Source organism: Pelodiscus sinensis, chromosome 2 (genome assembly GCF_052426305.1).
Source record: "Pelodiscus sinensis isolate ZL-2025 chromosome 2, ASM5242630v1, whole genome shotgun sequence".
Lineage (NCBI taxonomy): Eukaryota > Metazoa > Chordata > Testudines > Trionychidae > Pelodiscus > Pelodiscus sinensis.
Genome location: NC_143053.1, coordinates 23,718,144 through 23,744,217, shown reverse-complemented (window position 1 = coordinate 23,744,217; position 26,074 = coordinate 23,718,144). Strand labels below are relative to the sequence as shown.

The 26,074-nt window shown below is 43.9% G+C and overlaps 1 protein-coding gene across 5 annotated transcripts in view; it reads left to right on the top strand.

Moving 5' to 3' along the window:
• Positions 1-26,074, top strand: part of DEPTOR (DEP domain containing MTOR interacting protein) — a 130,147-nt gene that overhangs the window by 88,109 nt on the left and 15,964 nt on the right. For all 5 annotated transcript variants that reach the window (XM_075920181.2, XM_025178687.3, XM_014580813.4 and 2 more), the window contains 2 exons: positions 4,143-4,213; positions 5,472-5,576. In XM_075920181.2, the coding sequence (XP_075776296.1) occupies positions 4,143-4,213; positions 5,472-5,576 (176 nt within the window). The remainder of the gene's footprint in view (positions 1-4,142; positions 4,214-5,471; positions 5,577-26,074) is intronic.

Below are 26,074 nucleotides of genomic sequence, written 5' to 3'. Positions count from 1 at the left end.
CTTCAGGAGCACCAGGCGGGTGGAGTAGGGTACACCCTGACCCTGCTTCCCAACAGGAGTGCCAGACAAGTAGACAAAGCATGGCAGGCAATAGGATCAGAGTAGAGCTGGGGATGGACCTGGATGCTAAATGGGTTGGCCAGTGTCCCCCCACCCCCGGCCCACTCATAGCTACATATCTGCCCCACCCTGGCCATCCTCTTCCCCCATTCACCCCCACACAAGTACCCCTTTCCCACTCTGCCCCTTCCCTCCCAGCACCTCCTGCATGCTGTGGCATGAAGGAGCCATTGGGAGGGAGAGGAGTTGTTCTATGGCATGCTGGAGTCACTGAGGAGGAGGAGGAATAGTGCAGTGGAGCCCCAGACATGACTCACGGACAGCCTAGATACCCGCTGAGCTAGAGCATATCTTTTTAGAAAGACATCCAGCCTTATATCCGCTCTTACTGCCAGATTACCATATCAGTTGCCAAACATAAATTCTTCTGAGTTATACAGGTGTGACTTTGCAAGGGTGAGAGGAGAACTTAGCCTTTGGTAATCACCTGGGTTATGAAGTAAGTAACACAGCCCAGAACAAGAGGAGAAAAATGTAGCTTTGAGGATGTCAGGGACAATTTAAACCCTTAAGTTAGTTTAAATTTTATGCCACTCTGTGTAAGAAGATAAAGGCAGTCAGGGTTCAACTTTTTTTTTTGTCTTACCACAAATGGAAGGGCAGCCATTCATTCATCCACAGCTAAGTTCAAATTGTTTGCACTTGTCTTTTTATGAAAGGAAAAAGTAGCTCAGGAAACATATTCTTTCAGCCTCTTTATTTGAATATCAAAGCAGAGTTTCTTCCTCTCCTTATTACCATTAACTTTTTCCAACAGGGTATTAATATGGCCTGTGTGTTCTGGATTCAGTAGTACACATGGCTGGCTGAAAATCAAAATGTTAATGGAATTTCTTTTAGAGCTGATTATTCACTCCTTATTCATGGCCACAAAAGGACATGGTCACACTGAAGTAGCTCTTTAATAGGGAGAGTACAGAATGAGGCAGCATCCTCAGTGCGATACAGAAAGGAGTTTGGAACCAATGGGGAGTAGGGTGTTGGAACAGGCTGGGGAAGGGGGCAGTGTAAGCATGTGTAAACATGGACTTCAGTGGGGCTAGTGTTCTTGATCCCACTGATAAAGGGTCCAAATGGCCAGTGGCTGCTGTTCAAATTATGGGCCATTTATTCAGATTCTGTGCAGGGGAAGGGTGAATTTTACCCTCATTGTACACGGTGACTATTTGGTATAACTAATAGAGACAGAGAGTGGTAATTTTTTTATTTGTTTTTTTCCGGCCTCTAGAGCAATTGCACAGTCTATCTTTGGCCATTGCTTGGAGTCTTCAATAAAAGCCTACATCAAAAGAACTTGGTGTGTTCAGTTTGGTCACATGACTAGACGTCATTATTCAGTAGTGCTAGTGTTCTCTGGAGCATGTCTTCTTTGTGAATAACATTCAGTCTTGCTTTCTGCACACTGAAGCTATGTCTACACTGTACAGTTACTTCAGAATACGCTATTCCGGAATAGTTATTCCAAAATAGCTTAATTTGAAATAGCATGTCTACACTGCAGCGAAGTCTCAAAATTATTCCGAGGCAGGCTTCCCTAATGTAGACGTGCTATCTCAATTTAGAGCCAGCCCCAGGAGGAATAACTTAGAATGGTCCCGGTGAAGGTCTATTTCGAAATAGCAGAAGAGTAGCGTCTACACACGCCTTATTTCAAAATAGCTATTTCAGAATAGGCATTATTCTTTGTAGAAGGAGGTTTACAGAAGTCGGAATAAGCCATCCATTATTTCAAAATTATTTCAAAATAACGGAATTGCTATGTAGACACTCGCATAGTTATTTTGGAATAACAGCCATTATTCCGAAATAACTTGGCTGTGTAGAGACACCCTGGGTCTCCTGCTGTCTGTTGCTCATCTCCATCTTGCCATCTGTATGTACCAGTGGGTGGATGTCACAGTGTAATCTTTTTTAGTTGCACCTGTCAGGTATTCTCTCCAGAGAGTCTCTTATGACCTATTCTAAATGGTGAATGTTTGCTCCCATTAAGCCATTTAGTATACCCTGGAAATATTATTGTGACAAGTGGACTGGCATTTTTATTGTTGTTGATAAATGTAGGCGTCATCTTAAGTGTACCCAGTATTTCCATTTATTTATGGCTGTAGTTATATATAGTGAGAAGAAGTGTATCTTAAGATAGCTGATTATGAAATCTTGGAAGAAGAGAATTAGGCATAAATTTTACCTTCAGAACAGTTTAACAGACTTATTTTTAAGTCTGAAAAAAGTACCTAGGAGCAGGGATCGACCAGCTTTTCCCATACTCCAAGTAATCCCCTGCTAAACTGGAATAAATCGTTTAGAAAATTTCTCAAGAACCAGAACGACTACATGAGAAAAACATTAATAAATTGTACTTAGACCAGTTGCCGGATGCCTTCTGCTGTATTTCATGAGAAATGAAAACTTAAAAAGAAGACTGGGGCATGGTTTAGCCAATCATGAAGAAAAAGAAACTATTTCTGAAGGTGGAGAAATACTATGAAGGACACCAGTGTAGATGATTTATGATCTAATTGAGATCAGCTGCACCTGAATTACTGAGCAGTGACATGTTAATCAACAGAGCTTGTTGAGCTTTCTTGAAAAAAACATCTTGCAGTACAAAGGTAAGAGTTGATCATTAAAAGGGGAAACATGACCTGGCTTTGATCTCAAAGAGATAGAATGATAGTACTGGCAGAATCTGCAAAATTTAACTCTTCAGATAAAAGATTTTTTTAAAATTAATGTATCTTCCAGAATTCTTTTTCCTTCAATATATGGCATTTCAGAACACTTAGGGTGCATCTACACTATACCCTTAGCTCGAAATAAGCTACTCAATTTGAGTGATGCGAATTGCATAGCTTATTTTGAGTTATTTTCAAAAAGGCTTATTTCATAATTTGGTGCTGTCTACACAGTGCCAAATAAACCACTATTCCAAAATATTCCTTAATCCTCGTGGAATGAGATTTACCAGGATGTTGGAATAATGTGTCCGTTATTTCGAAAGCTATTTTGAAATAACGGGCGCACTGTCAAGATGTGGAAAATGCTAGTTCGGGATACTGAAAGTATCCTGAAATAGTGCCACTGTCTAGACCTACCCTTACAGATATGTGGGATGTTATCTCTGAAAAATTTCAGCTTGCTTCCATGGTATGAAAATCAGATATAATCAGAAAGTGTATCACTGAAAACAACACACAAACATAGTCTTAATTAAAAAAAACAGAGGAAGCAAAATGTAATAAATAGAGGGCCTGTTTATCCATTGCCTTGCATTTAGTGCAGTCATTTACACTAGTACCATGTGGGTCTAAAATCTACAGTTCTGATTTTGCAGTGTTTACTCATACTTTACTCAGGAGTAAATGACTGCACAAATACTAATAATATTGTTTCCTGTAGTGACAGGTTATCTAATCTGTCTCCCTGTCTGAGGAAGAGTTAGGATGACTAGTATTATTGTATCTCAGGGGTGGCCAACCCATTTAACAAAAAGAGCCAAAACAGCGGTGGAAAAAATGCGAAGAGCCGCACCAGAATTGTCAAGCAAAAAAAACCCAGCTTAATAATGTATTAAGTTCCATGTAGTCATTCAAAATTTTCATGGAAATATTTTTAATACATAAATGTACTATTGTGATTAGCAGTCTATTCAAATTTCATATGAATGATAGCTTTGAACCTGCAGAACATCAGCCTTCCCGTAGAGCTGGTCAGGTTTTGGGTCACTTGCTAGCTCTTTATGTCTTTTGGCACAGACACAGCTATTTTTAAAACTTGTATTCCATAGGCCCTGACTTATGACTTCAAAATGTATTATACCAATATTCTAATTATCTAAACCTCAGTTTAGCCAAAGGTGTCAGATCACTCATCCCCAAAGCTCTTAATATAATGATCTTTCACAAATTTTCATCTACCGAGGCATACACTAAAATATTAAGTCCTATAAATAAAGTAAAAAAAAGGCGAAGACTATTCTTTATGAAAGTTTCTTCTTAATACTCATTTATATGTCTTTCCAGTATTAAAAAGACCGGTGACTTCTGATGAACTCTTGATGCCTGGAGCCCCATATGCAAGAAAAACATTCACAGTATGTCTCCAGTACATATTTGTCTTCTATATGTGAATTGTGCAATATTTTCTGATGGTATAATTATATCCTAATTACATTTTCTGATACTTGTGCTCTAAAAATCTCAACCATAAGATTCCATTCATATTAGTTTTATACATGGGGAGTCTGATTCTCCACTTTATTATACCATCAGTCTGAGAGTCTAACACTGTCTTCAGTAGAGTTACACTGGCAGAAATCTAGTAATACGCACAAATTCTCTTGAAGTGTTGTTATTAATACTTAAGATTATAAAGAGACTAGGGGGCTGCGCCCCGGGCTCGCTGTGCTCTCCAACCCCCCTTGTTTCAAAAGTAGCTGTTTTGAACATATTAATTGGAAGTACGGCTTCTCACAGCCTTTAGTCTATATTTCTGATGTAACTTTAAAAAGAAAAGTACTGTGGGCACAAATGCAATCATTCAGTTGGTTGCTTTCTTCATAATTATAGAGTTAATAGTTCATGCAAAGGGTAAAGGTTGGACCTCCCTTGTCCAGCACCCTCGGGACCTAACCAGTCCTGAACAAGGGAATTTGCCAGTCTAGGGGAGGTCCCTCCCAACATGGCCTGTCCTGTCCTGCTGTCCCCGGCTAAGGTTCCAGCCCAGCACTGCTGCTGCCTGCCCGGCCATGGCTACCATTGGAGCTCCACAGCCTGGGATAGCGCTCCCTGGCTGCTGCCGGGGTCGGAGTTCCATGGCTGGGGAATAAAGCTCTGGGGCTGGAGCTCTGCCACTTCCAGAGCTCCACTGCTGCTGGAACTCCGTGGCTGCCACTGCCATCCCCAACCTCCATGGCTGGGGCCGCAACTCCTCAGCTGATGCTGCCGGCCCCTGAACTCCACAGCTGAGGCCAGAGTTCCACGGCTGCTGCTGCTGGGCCAGGGTATGCCTGGTTGCAAGAGCCAGAACTCCCTTGCATGCCACCTGCAGCCTACACCCTGACTCCCTGCTGAATCTCCACATCCTGACTCTCCTGCCCCGTGGCGCAACCACCCTATACTTGGGCTCTGTGGTCCAGGAATATCCATGGTCCTTCCAGACCACTGATGTCGCCAGACCAGAGAGTCTCGGTTAAGGGATGTATAACCTGTACTGTAAAGTATTTCTCTCCACAGAGCTGCATGTACTGTATGCTGATGACTACAAGATGCTGAAATCATGACTTCAACCATCTGAACTTTACCCCATGAGTTACAAGGATACTGTTGTGTCTTTTTTTTCCCCTCTTCAAGGTTGTTGGCGATGCTGTCGGATGGGGCTTTGTTGTGCGGGGGAGCAAGCCATGCTATATTCAAGCTGTAGATCCCAGTGGTCCTGCAGCTGCGGCAGGAATGAAGGTAATTTTTCATTATCTAGCGGTTTTCTGTGTCCTTCAGTGATTCTCTCTGAACAGTCACTGTGAGGTACTAACTTTTGGCCTTTTGGGATCACATGTTGTTCTCCTCCTCCAAAACTTCAGTCTTTACCTTTTCTTTTTTCTGTCCTTGACGTTCTCTGACCTTCATTTTTTTTTAACTAAAAGCTCTTCAGTGTTTTCTTTCCCAAAGTCACCTTTGCCATATTTAATCCTCTCTCTTAGTCTTCTAAAAGGCCTTTCATATCCTTCCAGCTGTGTGTGGTTTCTATCCTCCTTCCCCACCTCCACTTTCTCATTTATTTGATACTAGAAGACTTATTTGGTGTTGCCCCGGGCCAGCACTGGCCCGGGCAGGGCAGACGGAATGCATCCCACTCTCCAGCTACTCCCCGAGGCTGGCCTAGGACAGGGAGGCCAGCCACGCCACCCACTGGTGGTCCCCCACAATCATTTGTGAGTATAACTGTCCCCCGTGCTTGCTGGCCCTCTGTGGTCATATGTGAGTATAACTGTCCCTGCTATCAGACCCCTCCCTTTCCATTTGATATGAAGCAATTGCTTTCCATGCACATCCTATTATCCCAGCACAACCAAACCCTGGCCTTGCTTTAAGTTATGATATCAGGAAGTGGCATGTCACATTTGGTGACCCTAACTCTTACCGTTTAGGAGTGGTTCTTGAACAAACAGACTTGCAGGCAGGCAGGCAGATACACATTTGTAAAATACATAGTAAGATTTCTATATAATTTATAATGTATGGTATATAACTGGAATATTGCTTCTATGTTGGTCAGGCCAAATATAACAGGACACTGTTTTCTTTTACTAAGACTGTTTAGCAATCAATTTTTCAAAGTAAATTCATTTAGGCCCAGAGCACAATTTTGGGAAAGAATAGAAAAAAACTAGAGATTTTACATGGCCTAATATGAAATGAAATATTTTCATCCATTTTTTAAAAATTTTTGTATGAAGTCTTTGCAGACCAGATCCGAAGCCCACTGAAATTAGTAGTAATCTTTCTATTGACTTAAATGGGCTTTAGGTCAGGGTCTGGAGTACATAGATTTAATAATTCACCTAAAGACTGGGAAGCCCAAAAGCAACTTCATTGTGCCAATATGTGTAAGAACTGGAAGGGAAAACTGACCACCATCTTGCGCCAATGTCCAACCTGAGTCAAGTCTAGCATGCATGGTGAAAAATTAATATTTTTTTTTCTAAATTCTATCACTTTGAATAATCTTCCATTATGCATAACATAAATAAAGACTTAAAATATCTTGACAATATTATTTGGAATGGGTCATCTTAGAACACTAATCCTTACTGATGTATAAAGGAGGTACACTTCCAGGACTTCAAACTTATTCCTAGTCATGTTTTTTTGGAAACAGTTTGCTCAAGCGGTTTGTAGCAGTCTTTATTCTCTCTGCATTTTATCAATTTGTGATAATGTGGTTCTACTCTGAAATGTGACTGTTAAAATAGCTTTATGAGGTTTCATATTTATTGTCTACATGATGTCAGCTCTAATTTGCTCATTTCACCAATAGATACAGAGGTTTTTTTTTTAAAATGTCATTCCTTCACGCTGGGATGATAAAGTCAAGCTGGGTTCTGTCCATTTCATGCTTCATCAACTGAAAGAGAGGATTTACAGGCCAAATTATGCCTTCGGGTATACCCATTGAATTTCATTGTCTTCTACTTAGGTCAGCAATGAGGCACATGCAACCCAGTTGTTTTCAGTGGGAACTTAAAGAGTTTGAAATACAAGAACCTATAGAATGCAGCCCAATTCTTAACTCCACAGCACTCATAGAAGTAAATTGTAAAAACTCATTTTTAGTCACTAAAATCAGCAGAAATAGCTCTGAACACACAGGCATAGTAACTATGATAAGTTCAGCGGTGCTATTTTAGAGCCTCTCTTTTCAATTAGAGCTGCACTTTAAACATTATGGCCAACTTTTCAATAAGTTGACATCTAGTTCTTTCTTAGGTACCTATGTAGGTAGCTGAGCATTTGCCTCTCGTAATGAAATATGGGCACTAGGCATTTAATTTGAGGTGCCACTTTTGAAAAGCTTGGTCTGTTTACTTAATCTGTCTGTTTTTAAACCCTTCTATCTGGACTATTTAAAGAAAATATGTATCAATACATTAGAATGTATGCATGCCCCAAAAGTAAATCTTTGCCCATTTTAGAAGCACAGAGGCAGGCATTTTTCAAATAGAACATTAGGCATAATAACTGATGGCAGCCAAGGTCTGCTCTGGTTTAAGAAGCTTTGTCTGCCAGTATTGCTCTGAGCACTGTACCATAACAAGAAAAACTGGCTATGATAAAAAGGGCAAGAATTTGAAGAAAAGCCCAGACTCAGCATTGTCACTTAGTTGAAGAGTTCATTTTTGGCACTACTCTTTATGCAGTCTTGGCTGATAAAACGTGTGATTTCTCCTTTCTTTCAATTGCAAAACATCATATTTCCTTGCTTTGCATTGTTGCAATCTTGATACTGGAGGTTAGGGCCCATCAATGGCTATTAGCCAGGATGGGTAGGAATGGTATCCCTAGCCTCTATCAGAGGCTGGGAATGGGTGACAGGAGAGGGATTGCTTGAAGATTCCCTGTTCTGTTCAGTCCCACTGGGGCATCTGGCATTGGCCAGTGTTGGAAAACAGGATACTTGACTAGATGGACCTTTAGTCTGACCCGGTGTGGCCATTCTTATGTTCTTATGATATAGGTAAGCCGGTCTTTTTCCATTTCAGTATCATGTGGCTAAGTTAATTTCTATCCCATAGGAGGCAATATTTTCAAAAAAAGCCACACAACTTTGTTAAAGAAAACCACTTGATTAATTCTGTAGGCAGTATTCTTTAATGTAATGTAACCACCAGAGTGTCTGATGGGACAGTACACGTGTAGAAACTTGTATTCAGTGCAGGTCTGTTCTTTTGGGACCCACAAATGGGATTAAAAAGTTACAATTTGGATTATTAATTTGTTGATTGTCCATAAGCTTCAAATGGGTAGCCAAGTTAGTCTGTAACAGGAAAAACTTTAAAAACAACAAATAATCTAGTAGCACCTTTAAAGACTGAAAACATGTAGATGGTATCATAAGCTTTCGTGGGCACAACCCACTTCTTCAGATGACAGTAGTGTTGTTTCTAAAAAGACATCATCTTCTTTTCGGAGTGCAAACAGATGAACATCATAGCCATAGGCATGTGCAGCACATTTCATTAGGGTGTGCACCCAAAGATTTTTTTAAAATGCACTTTGACCCCCCATTAGCCACACCCCTGACTCCTCTAACCACAGTTCTGACCCCCCATTAGCCAAGCCCCTGGAGGTTACCCTTTCCGGGCAAGATGGGCACATGACCAAAAGTAAAAAGTGTTATGTGACCCCCGACCCAAGGACTTTTCCCACCATCCTCCTACCAATAGGGATGAGTTTGGACCCCTTCAGCTCCCCCATGCAACTATCCTGCAATTGCATTAATCCAATGTGTGTGACATTAATGCGGGGGTGGAGAGGCTGGGGAGAGGGAAGCGTTCCAAGTTTCCTCCCATGAGCAGAATGAATTTTGTGTTGTGCACCTGCACTGAGTTCATGTGGCTTGTTTGGATGTGCCACTGTGGCACCCAAGTTATTAATAAATATCTACCTTTCCCCTCTGCTGCCATGTCTCCTCCCCTTGCTCCATCAACTCCCCTGGTGCCTGCTGCCCCCCAACCACTCACCCTCCTCTGCTGTCCTGACTCCTGCCCTTCTCACTGCCCTCAGCCTTCCTGAGACCTGCCCCCCTCCTCCAGCCCTTCTCTCCCCTTTGTGCCCACTCCTCCAGTAGCCCTACTCTGATCATGTGAGCTACCCCACCTCATCCCCTCTTCTAACACCTCCCTCTACACAGATGCCCTACCTCTCTCCTCTGGTGCTGGTCCTTCCCCTGCAGGTGTCTGCCCTTCTGCTTCACCTCCAGAATCCCTTGGCACCTGCACCTTCCCTTACCCCTGCACCCTCCTGGTGCCTTCCCCTTCCCTCGCTGCCCCTGCGCCCTTTGCCCTTTTTTCCTTGATGCCCACCCCCTCACCACCCTCTGCCCCCATTCCCCTCATGCCCCTGTGCCCACACATGACTTGATCCAATCCCACCTTCCTCATGCCTACCCCTTCTGTCAAGCCTTCTCCCAGCACCTCTCGCTCCAATCCCCAATGCCCTTACCCTCTCCTCTTCCAGAATCACCCTGTCCCCCCTCCCACTGACACCTCCCTTCCTGCCCTTTTCCTCATTGTCTCCACTTCCTCTTAGCATTTGTGTCTCCTCTACCCTGTCCCTTTGGTGCCTTCCCATTTCTTCCCCCTCTCCCCTCCGCCTCCATACAAGCCCCTTCCCCTTTCTTCCTCCTCCACCACAGCAAAATTCTCTTCCTCTCCCACCCCTTCCTCTTATTCCCCCCCCCTTACCTTCAGCTTCTGCCTTACAGCTGCAAGGCTGGAGTCAGAGCCTGCTCAAGCTGTAGGGCCAGGGAGGGGCACCATATGGTGATGCAGGGCCGGGCGGGGGTGCCCCCAGGGCACTGCATGGTGCTGCAGAGGGGGTGCTGCGCAGTGCTGCCGGGACAGGTGGGGGCACCCTGGGAGCGCTGCGTGGTGCTGTAGGGTGGGGCGGGCACTCCCCTGGGGTGCCGCGCTGTGCTGCAGTGCTGGGCGGGGGCATTCTCGGGCGCCTCAGGGGCGCAGCGCCGTGCTGCTGGGCTGCGCGGTACTGCCGGGCCGTGTGGGGCCCAGGGCGCAAAAATGGCTCGGGCTAGCCGGCCCGAGACATTAGGGTGTGCCTGGGCCTACCTGGCACACCCCGTGTGCATGCCTATGATCATACCTAAAGGACTGAAGGTGAAAAACCCACTGCAATCTACGTATCCCACAGACTACAGCCAGAGATTATGCCACACTCTCAGGAACCACCTTATCAGCATTCTATACAACAAACAGAAGAAAATCAACATTAGAAACTGTCATAAAAAACCAAGCTTCCACACACACTTCATCTTTTCCAGACTTTACTAAAATTCAACAAACTACCTACAAAGATCACTCCAGCTTCCTTCAGAAGAAAAAGGACAATAAACTATCCAAACTGCTACATGCCTCAAGATTTCTCATTCCAGATACTTTCAACTCACCTAGCAACATTGTCAACCTATCCAAGCACTCTCTTAGCCCAGCAGAGGAACCTGTCCTATCTTGAGGACTCTCCTTTTGCCCCACCACTTGTATGAATATGATTCAGTTCTGTGGAGATCTGGAAGCCTATTTTCGCTGCCTCTGCCTAAAGGAATATTTCCAACACACCAATGTACAATACACTGATCTTGCTGCTCCTCCCTTCCTCCCCCCTGCCAATCCCATAAGAGGAAGGCTATATGAACCTCTACTAATGATCATAACAAGAGTCTTGTTTTCTACATCGACTGCTTCCACTAACGTGCTCGAGCTGACATTGTCAGCAAAAACAACATAACATATATATAATCTCAGTCATGCAGAATGCAATGCTATACACCGCCTCAAAAACAATTCATTATCAAAGAGGCTGATAAAGGAACGCTGTACTCTCTATGAACAGAACAGATTATGAACAGGAGGCAACCAAACAACTCACCAATACAAGATTCTACAAGCCTCTCTCCTGTGATCCCACTAAAGAATACCAAGAAAACCTGAAACAACTATTCAGCAACAACTGTTTGGCCCTGATGCTGCTCAGGATCAAATTTACACTAACACCCTCCCTTATCCCCGACCAGGAGTTTTCTCTCTGCTACCCAAGATACACAAACCTGGAAATTCCGGACGACCCATCATCTCAAGCATTGGCACTTACAACAGGATTATCTGGCTATTTTGACTTTCTCCTCAGACCCTATGCTACCAGCACTCCTAGCTACCGTCATGACACCACCGACTTCCTGAGGAAACTACAAAACATAAGTAATTTTCCTGAAATTACTGGCCACCATGACGTAGAAGCTCTTTAAACCAACATTCCACATGAAGACGGATTACATGCTGTCAGGAACACCATCCCAGATGACAGCACTGCACACCTGATTACAGAGCTCTGCAACTTTGTCCTCACCCACAACTACTTCTGATTCAGAGACAATTTGTATCTTCAAGTCAATGGCACAGCCATGGGCACCCGAATGGCACCACAATATGCTAACATCTTTATGGTTGACCTTGAACAACGTTTCCTCAGCTCTCGCCCCCTAACACCTTTACTCTACTTATCCTGCATTGATGATATCTTCATCATATGGATCTAGGGGAAAGAGACCCTTGAAGAATTTCACAAGGATTTCAGCAACTTCCACCCCACCATCAACTTCAGCCTGGATCAGTCCACACGAGAAATCCACTTCCTTGACACTACAGTACAATTAAATGATGGACAAATTTCAACCACCCTATACCAGAAACCTATCACTGCTAGACTTACCTTCATTCCTCTAGCTTCTGTCCAAGACACGTTTCTCAATCTATTGTATACAGCCAAGCCTTAAGATACAACCGTATTTGCTCCAATCCCAGAGACAGAGACAAACACCTACAGGATCTATATAGGTATACCCAGGTGGGTATTAAAACTGAAATACCCACCTGGAAAAGTGAAAAAACAGATCGACAGAGCCAAAAGAGTACCCAGACATGAACTACTTCAAGACAGGCCCAAAACAACAGAATTCCACTTGTCATCATCTAGAGTCAACAACTTAAACTCTTCCAACACATTATCAACAATCTACAACCTATCCTGGAAAATGACCCCTCACTCTGAGTCATTGGGGGAAAGGCCAGTTCTCGCTTATAGACAGCCCCCTAACCTCAAATAAATTCTTTCCAGTAACCACGCAACAGACCTCCATCATAATCATCCAGGAACCCACCCCTGCATCTGCCCCGGTTCCAACACTGCCCACACATCTACGCAAGTGATTTCATCACTGGACCCAACCACATGAGCCACCAAATCAGACTCATTTAACTGCACATCCACTAATGTGATCTATGCCATCAAATGCCAACAATGCCCCACTGCAATGTATATTGGTCAAATTAGACAGTGTCCATGGGAAAGAATTAATGAACACAAATCAGATATCCGAAAAGGCAACACACAAAAACCTGTTGGAGAACACTTTAATCTTCCTGGACACTCATTAATGGATTAATCAAAATTGCTGTTTTGTTTCAGACCAAGTCCACAAGCCAAATACACAGAGAAGGGTTGGAACTTAACTTCATTCACAAGTTTAATTCTTATGCACATGGTATGAATCAGGATAACGGATGTCTCGCACATTATCTTCCACATCGTAATGACTTAACCAACCAAGCAAACAATGAAGGTGCTAATGATTCTGGATGTCTGTGTAGAATCTGGTGTTGGTCATCTTCCTTTCCAAGTGCAAACTAATGGCTCTTATCAGCCTCTTGTAACTATTTAGTCTTTAAGGTGCTACTAGACTATTTGTTGTTTTTTAAGTTTTTCCTGTTACAGACTAACTCGGCTACCCCTCTGAAGCTTATCTTCTCATTGTGTCTTTTTTCTTCCTCCCCTCCATTTTTTCCCTTCTCTCCCCCCCCCCCCTTATTTATTCTTGGATCTGGACTTCCAACACTCCTGTCATCTGAAGAAGTGGGTTGTGCCCACGAAAGCTCATGATACTATCTACATGTTTTGTTATTCTTTAAGGTGGTACTACTAGACTAATTGTTGTTTTTTAAGTTTTTCCTGATTGTCCTTGTTATCCTGTTGGGGAAATTCAGCACATAGCATTAAGACAAGGCGGGGGACAAAGATCATTGTTAAAATATGGAGTAAACATCTGAAGCCTCAGAATAATAACCAGCAATTTACAGTTGTCTTATACGTATGAGTTTAATGTTACTCATTTTCATAGCAATGCCACCCAATCTTTTTCATCCTATAAAAAATGATAATATACAGGCAGTCCCCGGGTTACGTACAAGATAGGGAGTGTAGGTTTGTTCTTAAGTTGAATCTGTATGTAAGTCGGAACTGGCGTCCAGATTCAGACACTGCTGAAACTGACCGCCAGTTCTGACTTACATACAGAATCAACTTAAGAACCCCAGGCGTCCCCAAGTCAGCTGCTGCTGAAACTGATCAGCAGCTGATTCCAGGAAGCCCGGGGCAGAGCAACTCTGCCTGGGGCTTCCTGTAGTCAGCGCTGGTCAGTTTCAGCAGAAGCTGACTTGGGGACGCCTGGGGCAGAGCAGCTGGGGTGCTACTGGACCAACCCAGCAGCACCCCATCTGCTCTGCCCCAGACGTCCTGATTCAGCCGCTGCTGAAACTGACCAGCAGCGGCTGAATCAGGACCTGGGGCAGAGCAGCTGGGGTGCTGCAGGGTTGGTCCAGTAGTGCCCAAGGGCGCTGCAGGACCAATCGGCAGCGCCCCAGCTGCTCTGCCCCAGAGTCCAAAACAAAAGCCTGGTCTGCTGGGGTGGGGGGAGCACACTAGCTGCGCCCCCCCCCCCCCCCCAGCAGACCAGGGACACGGGGAGCAGAGCCGCAGCGGCAGCAGGGTGCCGCGCCTCTGAGGCTTTGCTCTGGCAAAGCCTCAGAGGCGAGGGACCCCGCCACGGCTGCGGCTTCAGTCTGGGTGCCTGTGGTCTGCTGGGGACGGCCCCCAGCAGACCACAGGCACCCGGACTGAAGCCGCAGCCGCGGGGGGTCCCGCGCCTCTGAGGCTTTGCCAGAGCAAAGCCTCAGAGGCGCGGGGAACCGCCGCCGCTGCCGCTCCAGTCTGGGTGCCTGTGGTCTGCTGGGGATGGTCCCCAGCAGACCACAGGCACCCTGACTGAAGCCGCAGCCGCAGGGGGGTCCCGCGCCTCTGAGGCTTTGCCAGAGCAAAGCCTCAGAGGTGCGGGGAACCGCTGCTGCTGCCGCTTCAGTCAAAGCGGCAGCAGCGGCGGTTCCCCGCGCCTCTGAGGCTTTGCTCTGGCAAAGCCTCAGAGGCGCGGGACCCCCCCGCGGCTGCGGCTTCAGTCCGGGTGCCTGTGGTCTGCTGGGGACCGTCCCCAGCAGACCACAGGCACCGGATCTCAAGGGGCAGCAGCAATGGTTCCTGCGCTTCTGAGGCTTTGCTCTGGCAAAGCCTCAGAAGCGCGGGGACCCGCCCGGTGCCCCTGGTCTGCTGGAGACGGTCTCCAGCAAACCAGGGGCACCGGAGCAGCTTACGAACGGGGCTTTCTCGCCCCGACTTCCGGGGCGAGAAAGCTCCGTTCGTAAGTGCGGATCCGACGTAAGTCGGATCCGCGTAAGTCGGGGACTGCCTGTACTCTGTTTCCTCCTTCCCTGTCTTTTCAATTAGTAGTAGTGAGATTTGGGATATGGTACAATCACTTATACCATTGCTGCTTTGAGCACAGCTCTGAGATTATGGTTCAGGGCTCTCTCAGTAACATTAGGTTTGTCTACATGGTACTGGTTTCCTTGCGATCTTTAATGGCAGTCCTGTGAGTTTTTTCCTGCAGCAGGGTATTTTACATTCACAGATGACTACTTTAGATCTGCATTCTGAAAAGATTCCATTGAAGAGTAAGTGCCATGTCCTTAGACTGCTTCCATAGATTTCAGTGGTCATTGAAGTTACACAGCAGCTTGTAGTATTTGGCCCGAAGACCCTGATCCTGCAAGGTGTTGAATGGTTCTTGTGAGGTGACTTCAAAGGGCAGGTGACCAAAGGAAGTTCTCATCTTCTTACAGGATTGAGTTCCAAGTGACTAAATGAAAGAGACCACGAATAAATATTTACATAGTGTAATAAGCATATTGTGCTGTTGAAGCAGATGCAGTTCACACTTAGATTTCTCCTCTTATACAAAAATGTTACTGATTACATAAAAACGCCAGTGACATGGGCTGCCATCTGTTTCCAATTACCATATGAAAACACTGAAGTCTACCGGTATTTTAATACAGTTGTGTGACCAGCTGGCTGCTGAATTTGATAATTACATTAGAAAGAGAGTGAATTCAGAAATGCCTTTATTTAGAAAGGGTGAACAATCAAAAAAGTTGATGACAGATGAGTTACATGGCATGCTGTAACTATGCCCTTAAACGTGCAATGTGGAGGGGAGTAGAGATAAATGTATATAATAATAGGGTGTGGTTAGTGTTATCAACGTAATGGTTGGAATATATATGTGCGCACAAATTTTTAAACATGATACCTACATATAAGAGGACCAGTTTTCAGTTGCTTAGCACCTGCTGGTCTCATCTACGTCACTGATGACGTAGATGCTCAATTCTTCAAAAAGATCAAGCCTCTTTTTTTTGTAGGGTCTAAAAATGGCCTTAGAAGTCTGAATTCAATGACCCACATTTGAAAGTTGTTACCATACAGCCTGTTTTACAATAATACCCAGTTTGGATTTTGACTTAAATTGACAAAAGGAAGACAACTTCAAATTGAAACAGCAACTCTGTCCTTCACTTATCCAACAAGGAAAGATTAGGTATGGCAGGGATTCAGAGGTTTTATAACCTACATTCTGCAACAGAGTCTCAATTGTATGATCAGAGAACAGAACTATATTTTAGCTTTGTATGTCCTATGACTCATGCTGAACAAAGAGCAAGTTGTTAAGTTTTCATTTATTTTTTCTTAGTGGAAATATATATGTAAAAAAACAAGGACAAAAATTGCTGTCAGGCAGTTTGACGTTAGTTAGCATCCTTTGGGGATAGTTTGAAGTGTTTCAAACCTCAGTGAATCTGAAAATACTTCTGCTATGTTATAAGTAGCACGTAAAATAGATTTGTGGCTATTTGCTCTCTAGTACTAACAATGATATCAGTTGCCACATCTGCCTCATCTGGGTGTGAAATCCTATTTTGATTTCCCCTCTCTCTGGCTCATTTCCCTATAGCAGGGGCTGGCAATAATTTTCACAGGGGGGGCCACTTCATGAATTTTGGTACATAGTCACAGGCCAGCTCCACCCCCTGGAAGAGGTGAGGCCTTAGGCAGTAGGGGTGGGGTAGGAGACAACAGAGAGAGAAAAAGAGGATGTGTGTGAAAGAGAGACACTCTATGTGTGAGAGAGAGAGTTTGTGACACACAGATTGTGTGTGAGAGTTAGTGTGTTGCTGGCTGTTGCTGGATAAGTTTCTGACAGAAGCCATGTCCTGCTGTTGTTTTGTCCCCTCTCCAGCTCTGCAGAGCTGGGGTATGGGGGAGAACGGGGGGAGGGAAGAAGGAGGAGAGAGAGAGGGAGCACTGCTTCTTAAGACAGGCATTCCTCTGAGTCATTTATCATCCATGCTTTAGACTGGAACAGCTCCCTCTCCCTGACCCCTGCTCTGCAGAAATGGGGTTCAGGAGCGGGGGACACCCTGACTTCAGCACTCCTCGCTCTCCTCTACCCCTACATCTCCCTCCCTCAGCTCTGCACAGCTAGCAGGGAGAATCCTGGGAGCAGCTTGGCTGCAGGACAGAGCAAGATGGAGGGAGAGGCAGCTTTGCCAGCTGCAAGTATGGGCCAGAGAGAAATGCTTGGCGGGCCAGATCTAGCCTCCTAGGCTTGATTTTGCCCACCCGTGATTTAGACTGTATAAAGAGGAAAAAACAGCTCATCTAAACACTCTTCTAAATGCAGTGTAATAATTTCTAGGTTAATATTTAGATTTTAAAATAATTACTATGCCCACTTCTTGACACAGAAATACTTCTGATACAGATTTATAGAGAAAATGTGATTCCTCTGCTCAAATAGGGAATTAAGCAGTGTATTTTATACTATTTAAATAATGGGAATTTTCCTATTGACTGCAATAAGAGCAGAAGCAGGCGCTTCATGTTTAATTTTGCTGCTATTCATTTTGGAGTCCAATCCTGCAGTATGAATGCCTTCAAATCCCATTAAGTTTTAGTAGTTGCAGGAAGGCTGTGTCTAGACTGCATCCCTTTTTCGTAAAAGTCTCAGAGCTTTGCTGGAAAAAAGTGCCAGTCTAGACGCGGATCTTTCAGAAAACAAAGCTTTTTCCGAAATATCCCTTATCTGTCTTAAAATGAGGGGAAAAAGCGTCAGCCATTTTTATGCTAATGAAGTGGGGGGGATTTAAATCCCCGCTTCATTTGCAATTGCGATATGTCTAATTTGCATCCCTTTTACAGAAAAGGGATGCAGTCTAGACACAGCCGAAATGTTTTTGTTGTTTGTAGTGTTAGCAAACACAATCAATTCACTAAATGGATGACCTTTTATCATAAAAGAAACCAAGCAAACAAACAAGAATCATAGTGAAAAAGAAGATTCTCTCAATAAGGGAGTTTGTGGTGGAAAATCTGATCATCTACATCCGCATTCTACGTCACTTCCAAAACTTAATCTGTCTGATAAAAGAAGACCTATTTTGCCAAAGTTTTCTTCTGCTACCATTCTAGAGTACAATGAGTATAACCAGTGAGTTCTTAGTGCTGTGACCATACAGAATATTAGCAAACTGTCTTTAGGTTTATTTAAATTTTGTAATATGTCCTCAACCACCCTTTTCTCTCTGAGGGAATGTCTACACTACCACCCTAGTTCGAACTAGGGTGGTTAATGTAGGCATTTGAAGTTGCAAATGAAGCCCGGGATTTAAATATCCCGGGCTTCATTTGCATCTTGCCGGGCGCCGCCATTTTTAAATCCCCGTTAGTGCAGACTCTGTGCCCGTGGCTACACGCGGCACAGAGTAGGTAGTTCAAATTAGGCTTTCTAATTCGAACTACTGTTACTTCTCATGGAAAGCCTAATTCGAACTACCTACTCCGTGCTGCGTGTAGCCGCGGGCACGGAGTCCGCACTAACGGGGATTTAAAAATGGCGGCGCCCGGCAAGATGCAAATGAAGCCCGGGATATTTAAATCCCAGGCTTCATTTGCAACTTCGAATGCCTACATTAACCACCCTAGTTCAAACTAGGGTGGTACTGTATACATACCCTGAGTTATTAGCTATTCCCATTTGGGATTCAATGTCCTTGCCAATCTCCTTACCTTTCAGATACTGTTTCTCTTTCATTCTTCTTCTATGGCAAAATTTTGAGGGCATGGAGGGTGTTCTGAAAGACTATGTCTAGACTGCATGCTTCTTTCAGAAAAAGCTTTTCTGGAAGAGATGTTCCAAAAAAATTTCTTCCGAAAGAGAGCATCTACACAGCAAAAGCACATCGAAAAAGCGATCTACTTTTTTGAAAGATAGCGTCCACACTGAATGGATGCTGTCTCGCATTTAAGTTGTGATTGCTATGGACAGAGTGGCCACCAGAGCATCTGTGCTTTTTCCTCTTTCCTTTTCTTTCAAAAGAACTCCCTCATTCCTGTCCACACACGCCTTTTTCCGAAAGATCTCTTTCGAAAAAAGGCTTCTTCCTCATAGAAAGAGGTTTACCAATGTTGGAAAAACCCCTCTGTTCTTTTGATTTTCTTCTGGAAGAATGTGATTGCAGTGTGGACATAAGTGAAGTTTTTTTTTTTTAAAAAAAGGCCATTTTTTGGGGAAAAAAAAAAAAAAAAAACAACCTCTCAGTGTAGACCTATCCAAAATGTTACATCTTTCTGATGGAACATGGTAACAAGATGGAAGGTTTTTCTGTGGAGTTATTGCTGGAATCTGACCCAAATTGGCACTGAGTGGAGGAGACAGCAGTGGGGCTAGGTTGATAAAACATGGGATATGGAATTAGGAGCCTTAGATTCTATTCCTGCTTCTGCCATTGACTCACTGGGGGTATGTCTACACTGCAGAGAACGATTGAAGCTGCTACTGTTGATCTTCCAGGATTCGAATTAGCAGTCTAGTTAAGACAGCTAATTCAAAGTGAGAGGGGCACTCTGGTTGATGCCAGTAACCCTGCTTTTGTGAGGAGTAAGGGAAGTCGAAGGAAGAGTGCTCTTCTTTCAGCTTCCTGCGTGTAAACAGTGTCAAAAGCTGAGTTAAGCTACTTTGACTTCAGCTGTGCAATTGACACAGCTGAAGTTGCTTATCTTAACTCGACTTTGCCTTGTAGTATAGACATACCCTGGATGACTTTGGGTCAGTCACTCTCTCCACTCTTCCTCTGTGACCTCTAAGCATTGTACATACAAATGAAATGTGTATTAATCTGAAGCATTCAAACAAATTGACTCAGCCCTGTGAGACGAATAAGTGGTCTCTAGTTTCCTGGGGATTGGTAACTGCATCGCAGCAGATGTAATTTTTCTCCAAATTTGGACAATGCAAACTGAAATACCTGCTTCTGTTCTAGAAATGGCCCCTCTGGAACAGGGAGAAATTATTGGTGTCCATTGTGTGGAACTTCATACAGTACAAACACTGATAAATGTAAACTCCTAGTTTACCAAAGTTGCTTATGTCCCCTTGAGCTGTGCTATATTCCCACAGAGCACGGGAAAGAGTCAGTGTTGCAGAGACTGGCTTTAAAAGGTACATGTGCTTTGCACAGCAGCAGTTTCACAGCTGTTGAGCATTCATTGGGGTTAGGTAATATGGGTTAAACATTGGAAGCCAACTGGCCCTTTGATCAAAAGATGTTGGTAACTTAGCACAAAATCCTCTTCTCCTTTTGCACCCCAGTGAGGCAAACAGAGGGTAACAAGTCTGCTAAGATTCCAGATCTGCCTTTTTCCCATAAGCCCAGTGTCCACCATTAAAAGTCCCAACTCTGGCCTTTTATCTTCACTGGACATGGAGGGTACGTCTACACTGCAAAACTGTTTCAAAATAACTAGCGCTGTTCTGAAATAACTTAGTCTGCATCTACACAGCAGGCAGTAATTTTGAAATAGTGTCAAAAGAATGACAAGCTGGAGGACTTTTTATTCCAACTCCTGTAACACCCATTGTATGAGGAATAAGGGAAGTCAGAGGAAGAGCGCTCTATTTCGAAATAAATGCTGTGTAGATGCTCCCTATTTCAAAATAAGACACACAATTGACATAGCTCAATTTGCATAGATTATTTCGAGTTAAGCCCTGCCGTGTAGATGCATCCTTGGTGCAAGTTGTGACAAACTAAAAATTTGTAAAAGTCCCTAAGGCTAATTTTCAAGTCCTAGTCCTACATAGTGCTGTGAAGAAACTGAAAAAACTTACCAGGCCTCTCCTGATTTGGCCCCAACAGCAAAAAATTCCCTCTTGCCCTACAAAACTGGCAATCTGGCAGACCCGCAGATTCCAGAAAACACGGCTCCTATATTTACAACTACACGGAGAAAGGGCGAGGTAGCAAAAATGGAACAAGAGGCTTTACAAGATTAGGGCAAAGGTTTAATTGACATGGAGAGTGCACAGAGCCAATCCACTCCTATTTCCTTCTGGCTGACCAATAGGTGTCAGAGAGCTGATGGGATAGAGGGCCCATTCTTATGTTCTTCTGACATGCACTCCTTATACCTCTTCCCACTGAGGTTGTCCTCCACTCTGCAGTCCAGTCAAGTTTTCCACCCACTGAACAGGGTTGGTAGCTTTCAAAGCCGGCCACCATGCTCCAGTTCTGTGAGTTATGTGATTTTTTCCTAACATGTGATTTTGGGTGAACTCCCTGGACTATCGCTGCCTGGAATGTTGCTCTTCTGTGGACACAGAGGTTTTCAGTTTCCCACGTTGTCAGTTTTGTGTCCTTTGCAAACACTCATCATATTCACCTCTATTTTTATGTAATAAACCACTAGAAATTAAGGGTGAGTACTAGCCCTGTTGAAGTCTGTGACAGAACTGTCACACACTGTCACAAAGTTACACATCAGGTCCGGCAAGTCACCAGAGCCTGATGAAATGCATCCAAGAATAATCAATGAACTGATAGAGGAGGTATCTGAGCCTTTAGCTATCATCTTTGAAAAATCATGACAGACTGGAGAGATTCCAGAAGACTGGAAAGGGTCAAATATAGTGCCCATCTATAAAAAGGGAAATAAGAATAACCTAGGAAACTACAGACCAGTCACTTTAATTTCTGTGCCAGGAAAGATAATGGAGCAAGAAATTAAGCAATTAATCTGTAAACACCTGGAAGATAATAAGGTGATAGGTAACAGCCTGCATGGGTTTTTTAAAGAAGAAATCATGTCAAAACGAATTTGATAACTTTCTTTATTAGATAACAAGTCTCATGGATAAGGCAGAAACAGTGGACGTGATATATCTAGACTTTAGTAAGGCATTTGATATGGTCTTGCATGATCTTCTTATCAATAAACTAGGCAAATACAACTTAGATGGGGCTACTATAAGGTGGGTGCATAATTGGCTGGATAACCATTCTCACAGAGTAGTTATTAATGGTTCATGATCCTGCTGGAAGGGTATAACAAGTGGGGTTCCACAGGGTTCTGTTTTGGGACCCATTCTGTTCAGTATCTTCATCAATGATTTAGATATTGGCATAGAGAGTATGCTTATTAAGTTTGCAGATGATACCAAGCTGGGAGGGGTTACAAGTGCTTTGGAGGATAGGGTCATAATTCAAAATGATCTGGACAAACTTGAGAAATGGTCAGCGGTAAAAAGAATGAAGTTTAATAAGGACAAATGCAAAGTACTTCACTTGGGAAGGAACAATCAGTTTCACACATACAGAATGGGAAGCGACTGTCTAGGAAGGAGTACTGCAGAAAGGGATATGGGGCCATAATGGACCACAAGCTAAATATGAGCCAACAGTGTGATGCTGTTGCAAAAAACCAAACATGATTCTGGGATGCATTAACAGGAGGGTTGTGAGTGTAGTCCCCTTACTAAAGGGGCCTCTGATGTTTTCTGGGAGGATCCTTTGTGCTGCAATCTAGCCCTAGAGACTACAACTCCTATGAACTCTTGAGGAAAAAAGGGGGAACGATGCCTCTTCCATGCTATGCAGACAGAGAGTTAGGCGAGTTTCCATTTTTTTGGAGTGAGGAGCCAGGCTGTTGGTGTGGAGCCTTTTCCAGGCCAGGAGCTGTTATGTTGGAGCTAGAGCTTGTTACTAAACCTGTTACTATTACTGCTGGGGCCTGGATCTAGCAGGCTGCTTTGGGGGATGTTGTTGATTGTCCCTGAAGGGGAGAGACTCTGGCTGTGTCTGCGAAGAGCTTACATAAACCTACACAGGAGGGGTATGTCTACACTACCACCCTAGTTCGAACTAGGGTGGTAATATAGGCAACCAGAGTTGCAAATGAAGCCCGGGATTTGAATTTCCCGGGCTTCATTTGCATAAAGCCGGGCGCTGCCATTTTTAAATGTCCGCTAGTGCGGGTACACGCAGCACGGACTAGGTAGTTCGGATTAGGCTTCCTAATCTGAACTACCGTTACTCCTCGTGAAACTAGGAAGCCTAGTCCATGCAACGTGTAGCCGCGCGGCACAGAGTCCGCACTAGCGGACATTTAAAAATGGTGGCACCCGGCTTTATGCAAATGAAGCCCGGGAAATTCAAATCCCGGGCTTCATTTGCAACTCCGGTTGCCTACATTACCACCCTAGTTTGAACTAGGATGGTAGTGTAGACATACCCTAGATGATTATGAGTAACTGGGATGTTTGGAAAAGTGCTGCCTGGGAAGGAGCACAAAAGACAAACTAACTCTGCGTCCATTGAGAGCCAGAGTGATATGCCCAGGGAAACAGAGCTGCTGGCATTTAGTGGGGCCTGCTCCAGTGGCAGAGGGATTTTGCAGCTGGCTGCTCAGCTTGGACTAACACACACAGGACCTGTACAGTGCTGTCTCCCCTCCAGCTGCACACCTGCAAGCGCGCTCATGCAAGCAAGTGTCTGGGACTCTTACTCCAGAGGAGTGCATGCTCTGGGGTGGGATAAATGGTGGCAGTGCAAATGCCAGATAGATAAGTTCCTATTATTTCTGTGTACTTTGTTAATTGATTTTCACTGTTAACCTGTTAAACCCTGTTTCTTTAAGTTGTTAATTAAAGGTGTGTTAATTTTATGTAATCAATTAGATGTGTATTATTTATAATTATTGTCCTGGGGTTAGGTCCAGATTACTGCTGGAATAATTTTATTCCTGGAGGCTCCCAAAGCACACCATTAAGTGTGTACAGGGCCAGCCAATGTTTCTGAAAGTATTCTGAGGAATCACTCTCAGAAACACATTAACTGGCCACCCCAGTTTTGTTTATTTACTGGTGCCGGGCCATGGAGCCTCGTGACTCCTATTGGCTCCATTTTGTCTTTTGCAGACAATGGGAGCTGCGGGGAGCGGCCTGGACTGGGCCACTGCTTCCCGTGGTTCCCCGTGACTGTAAAGGACAAAACGGAGCTAATGGGAACCGTGAGGCTCTGTGGCCGCGGCACCGGTAATTAAACAAACCGGGGCGGCCAGTTATTGTGTTTCTGAGAGTGATTCTGCGGAACGCTTTCAGAAACACTGGCCTACACAGTACTGGGTCCTACCATGAGGGCAGGGGACTGGACTCGAAGACCTCTCGAGGTCCCTTCCAGTTCTAGTGTTCTATGATTCTATGCTGCGCTGTTTAGGCCTCAGTTGGAGTATTGTGTCCAGTTCTGGGCACCACATTTCAAGAAAGATGTGGAGAAATTTGAGAAGGTCCAGAGAAGAGTAACAAGAATGATTAAAGGTCTAGAGAACATGACCTATGAAGGAAGACTGAAGGAATTGGGCTTGTTTATTTAGTTGTGTTTTGCCTACAAGGTTTAAGGGTTCATCTGTTTCAAAGATACCTTCTCAGAGAACTTGATCTTTATTTTGGGTGTCTTTGATGATTATGAAATCTCTACCCGACTACAGACTTGGAGTGCACAGTCATCATAGAGAAGGGGATATTTGATGGGGAGAGTCTGCATCTGCTTGGGTAGAGTGTGGAATTCTCCTCTCTTAATTATTGGTTGTGAAGTTAGTTATTTAACCAGCTTTGCATGGCACTTTTTATTTAGACTACAGGCCTAGGTACAGCTAGCATGGGGGCATGGCTGAATGACAAAGGATAGTATTCTTGTTATTCAGGAGCTGAAATGGTAGCTCATAAAGTTATAAAGGTAAAATTCACCCCTATGGAGAAGACTAAGATAAGACTCCTGGGACCACAAAGTATGGCTCAAGTGGCACTTTGGTGAGGACATCGTTTTTATCTGTTTACATTCTCCTGGCTCCTGGCCCCATGCCTGAACCACAGGAGAGATCAGCTGGAAGATGCTCACATACTATGATAATGAAGGTAGTGTAAGAACCTACAGAACAGAATGAGTTGGCTTTGTACATAAATCTGAATTTCACTGTAATATCATGTTTGCTATTGTACTTAACATGTTGCAGCTGAATTCAGTGGAGGGGCACCTACCTACACCAGATTTAAATCTGGCCCATAGAGACCACGTAAAAGAGCACTATGTTTTTTATAACTGTGTGTGTTTTTAAAGGCGTTTTTATAACGGAAAGATTTATGAAATGACCATCAGAATTTAATCCAGTGTTTGTGTGTCTGTTTTCTAAAACATCATTGGGAAGCCATGAAACTTATTAGTGTCTTTTTATATCAGCTTCAAACAGTTCAAAAAGCTATCTCTTAGCTTTGAGTTAGAGGTTGTTTTTTAAACCAAGTCACACTTTTGAAATAAAATGTAGGCTTAAAAATCTTTCTCAATAAGGGGTGAGTTCATGACATTATAGCTCAGATATCCCCACAACCAGGACTTGTGTATCTGCTTTTGTCGATCGTTTCTGAGCCATTACAGCTGTGTCCATTCAGACAGAGATAAAGCAGTCTTGGTTTCAGCTGCTGTGTAAAACACTGGTGTGCCTGTGTTTTGATACAACTTCTAAATTCCAGCCTGGTCTACAGCCCATTAAATGGTGAGATTTAGTGCCAGACAGAGCAGCTGTGACCTTACACACTTCAGCTTTCTCAGGCTACTGCAGATCACTCCTAGACAACAGAGAGACTACTTAAATAATGGGGCAGCATTTTAAAAATTGTCCCAGTACTGGATTCTACAGTCTGAAGAAAGTTGATTATGGATGGCTGTTGTTTCATAAACAGTGAATAAGTGCCCAGCCCTTCAAAATGCTGAATATTTTGAACTCCCCTTGCAGTCAGCACTTAGGCACCAGTCAGAATTAGCCCTTTATAGAACAATTTAGTTAACTCTTTACATTTATTTTCCTCCTTAATTATGTCATTGTTAGCATTGTGTATATTGTGGCTACTTGGCTTAAATGTTTACAAAGCATGTAGGGTTCTGATCAGCTTGACCTACTTAATAGAACCCTTCATCAGAATTCTTATTGTGTTTTGTTGTCGTTGTTCAGGACACAAACTGTCATCCTTTTAGCGATGTTGACAAATAATCAGGAAAAGATGTTGGGTTAAAGCTATGGCTCGACATAGTTAGTCATACCCAATCCGTAGT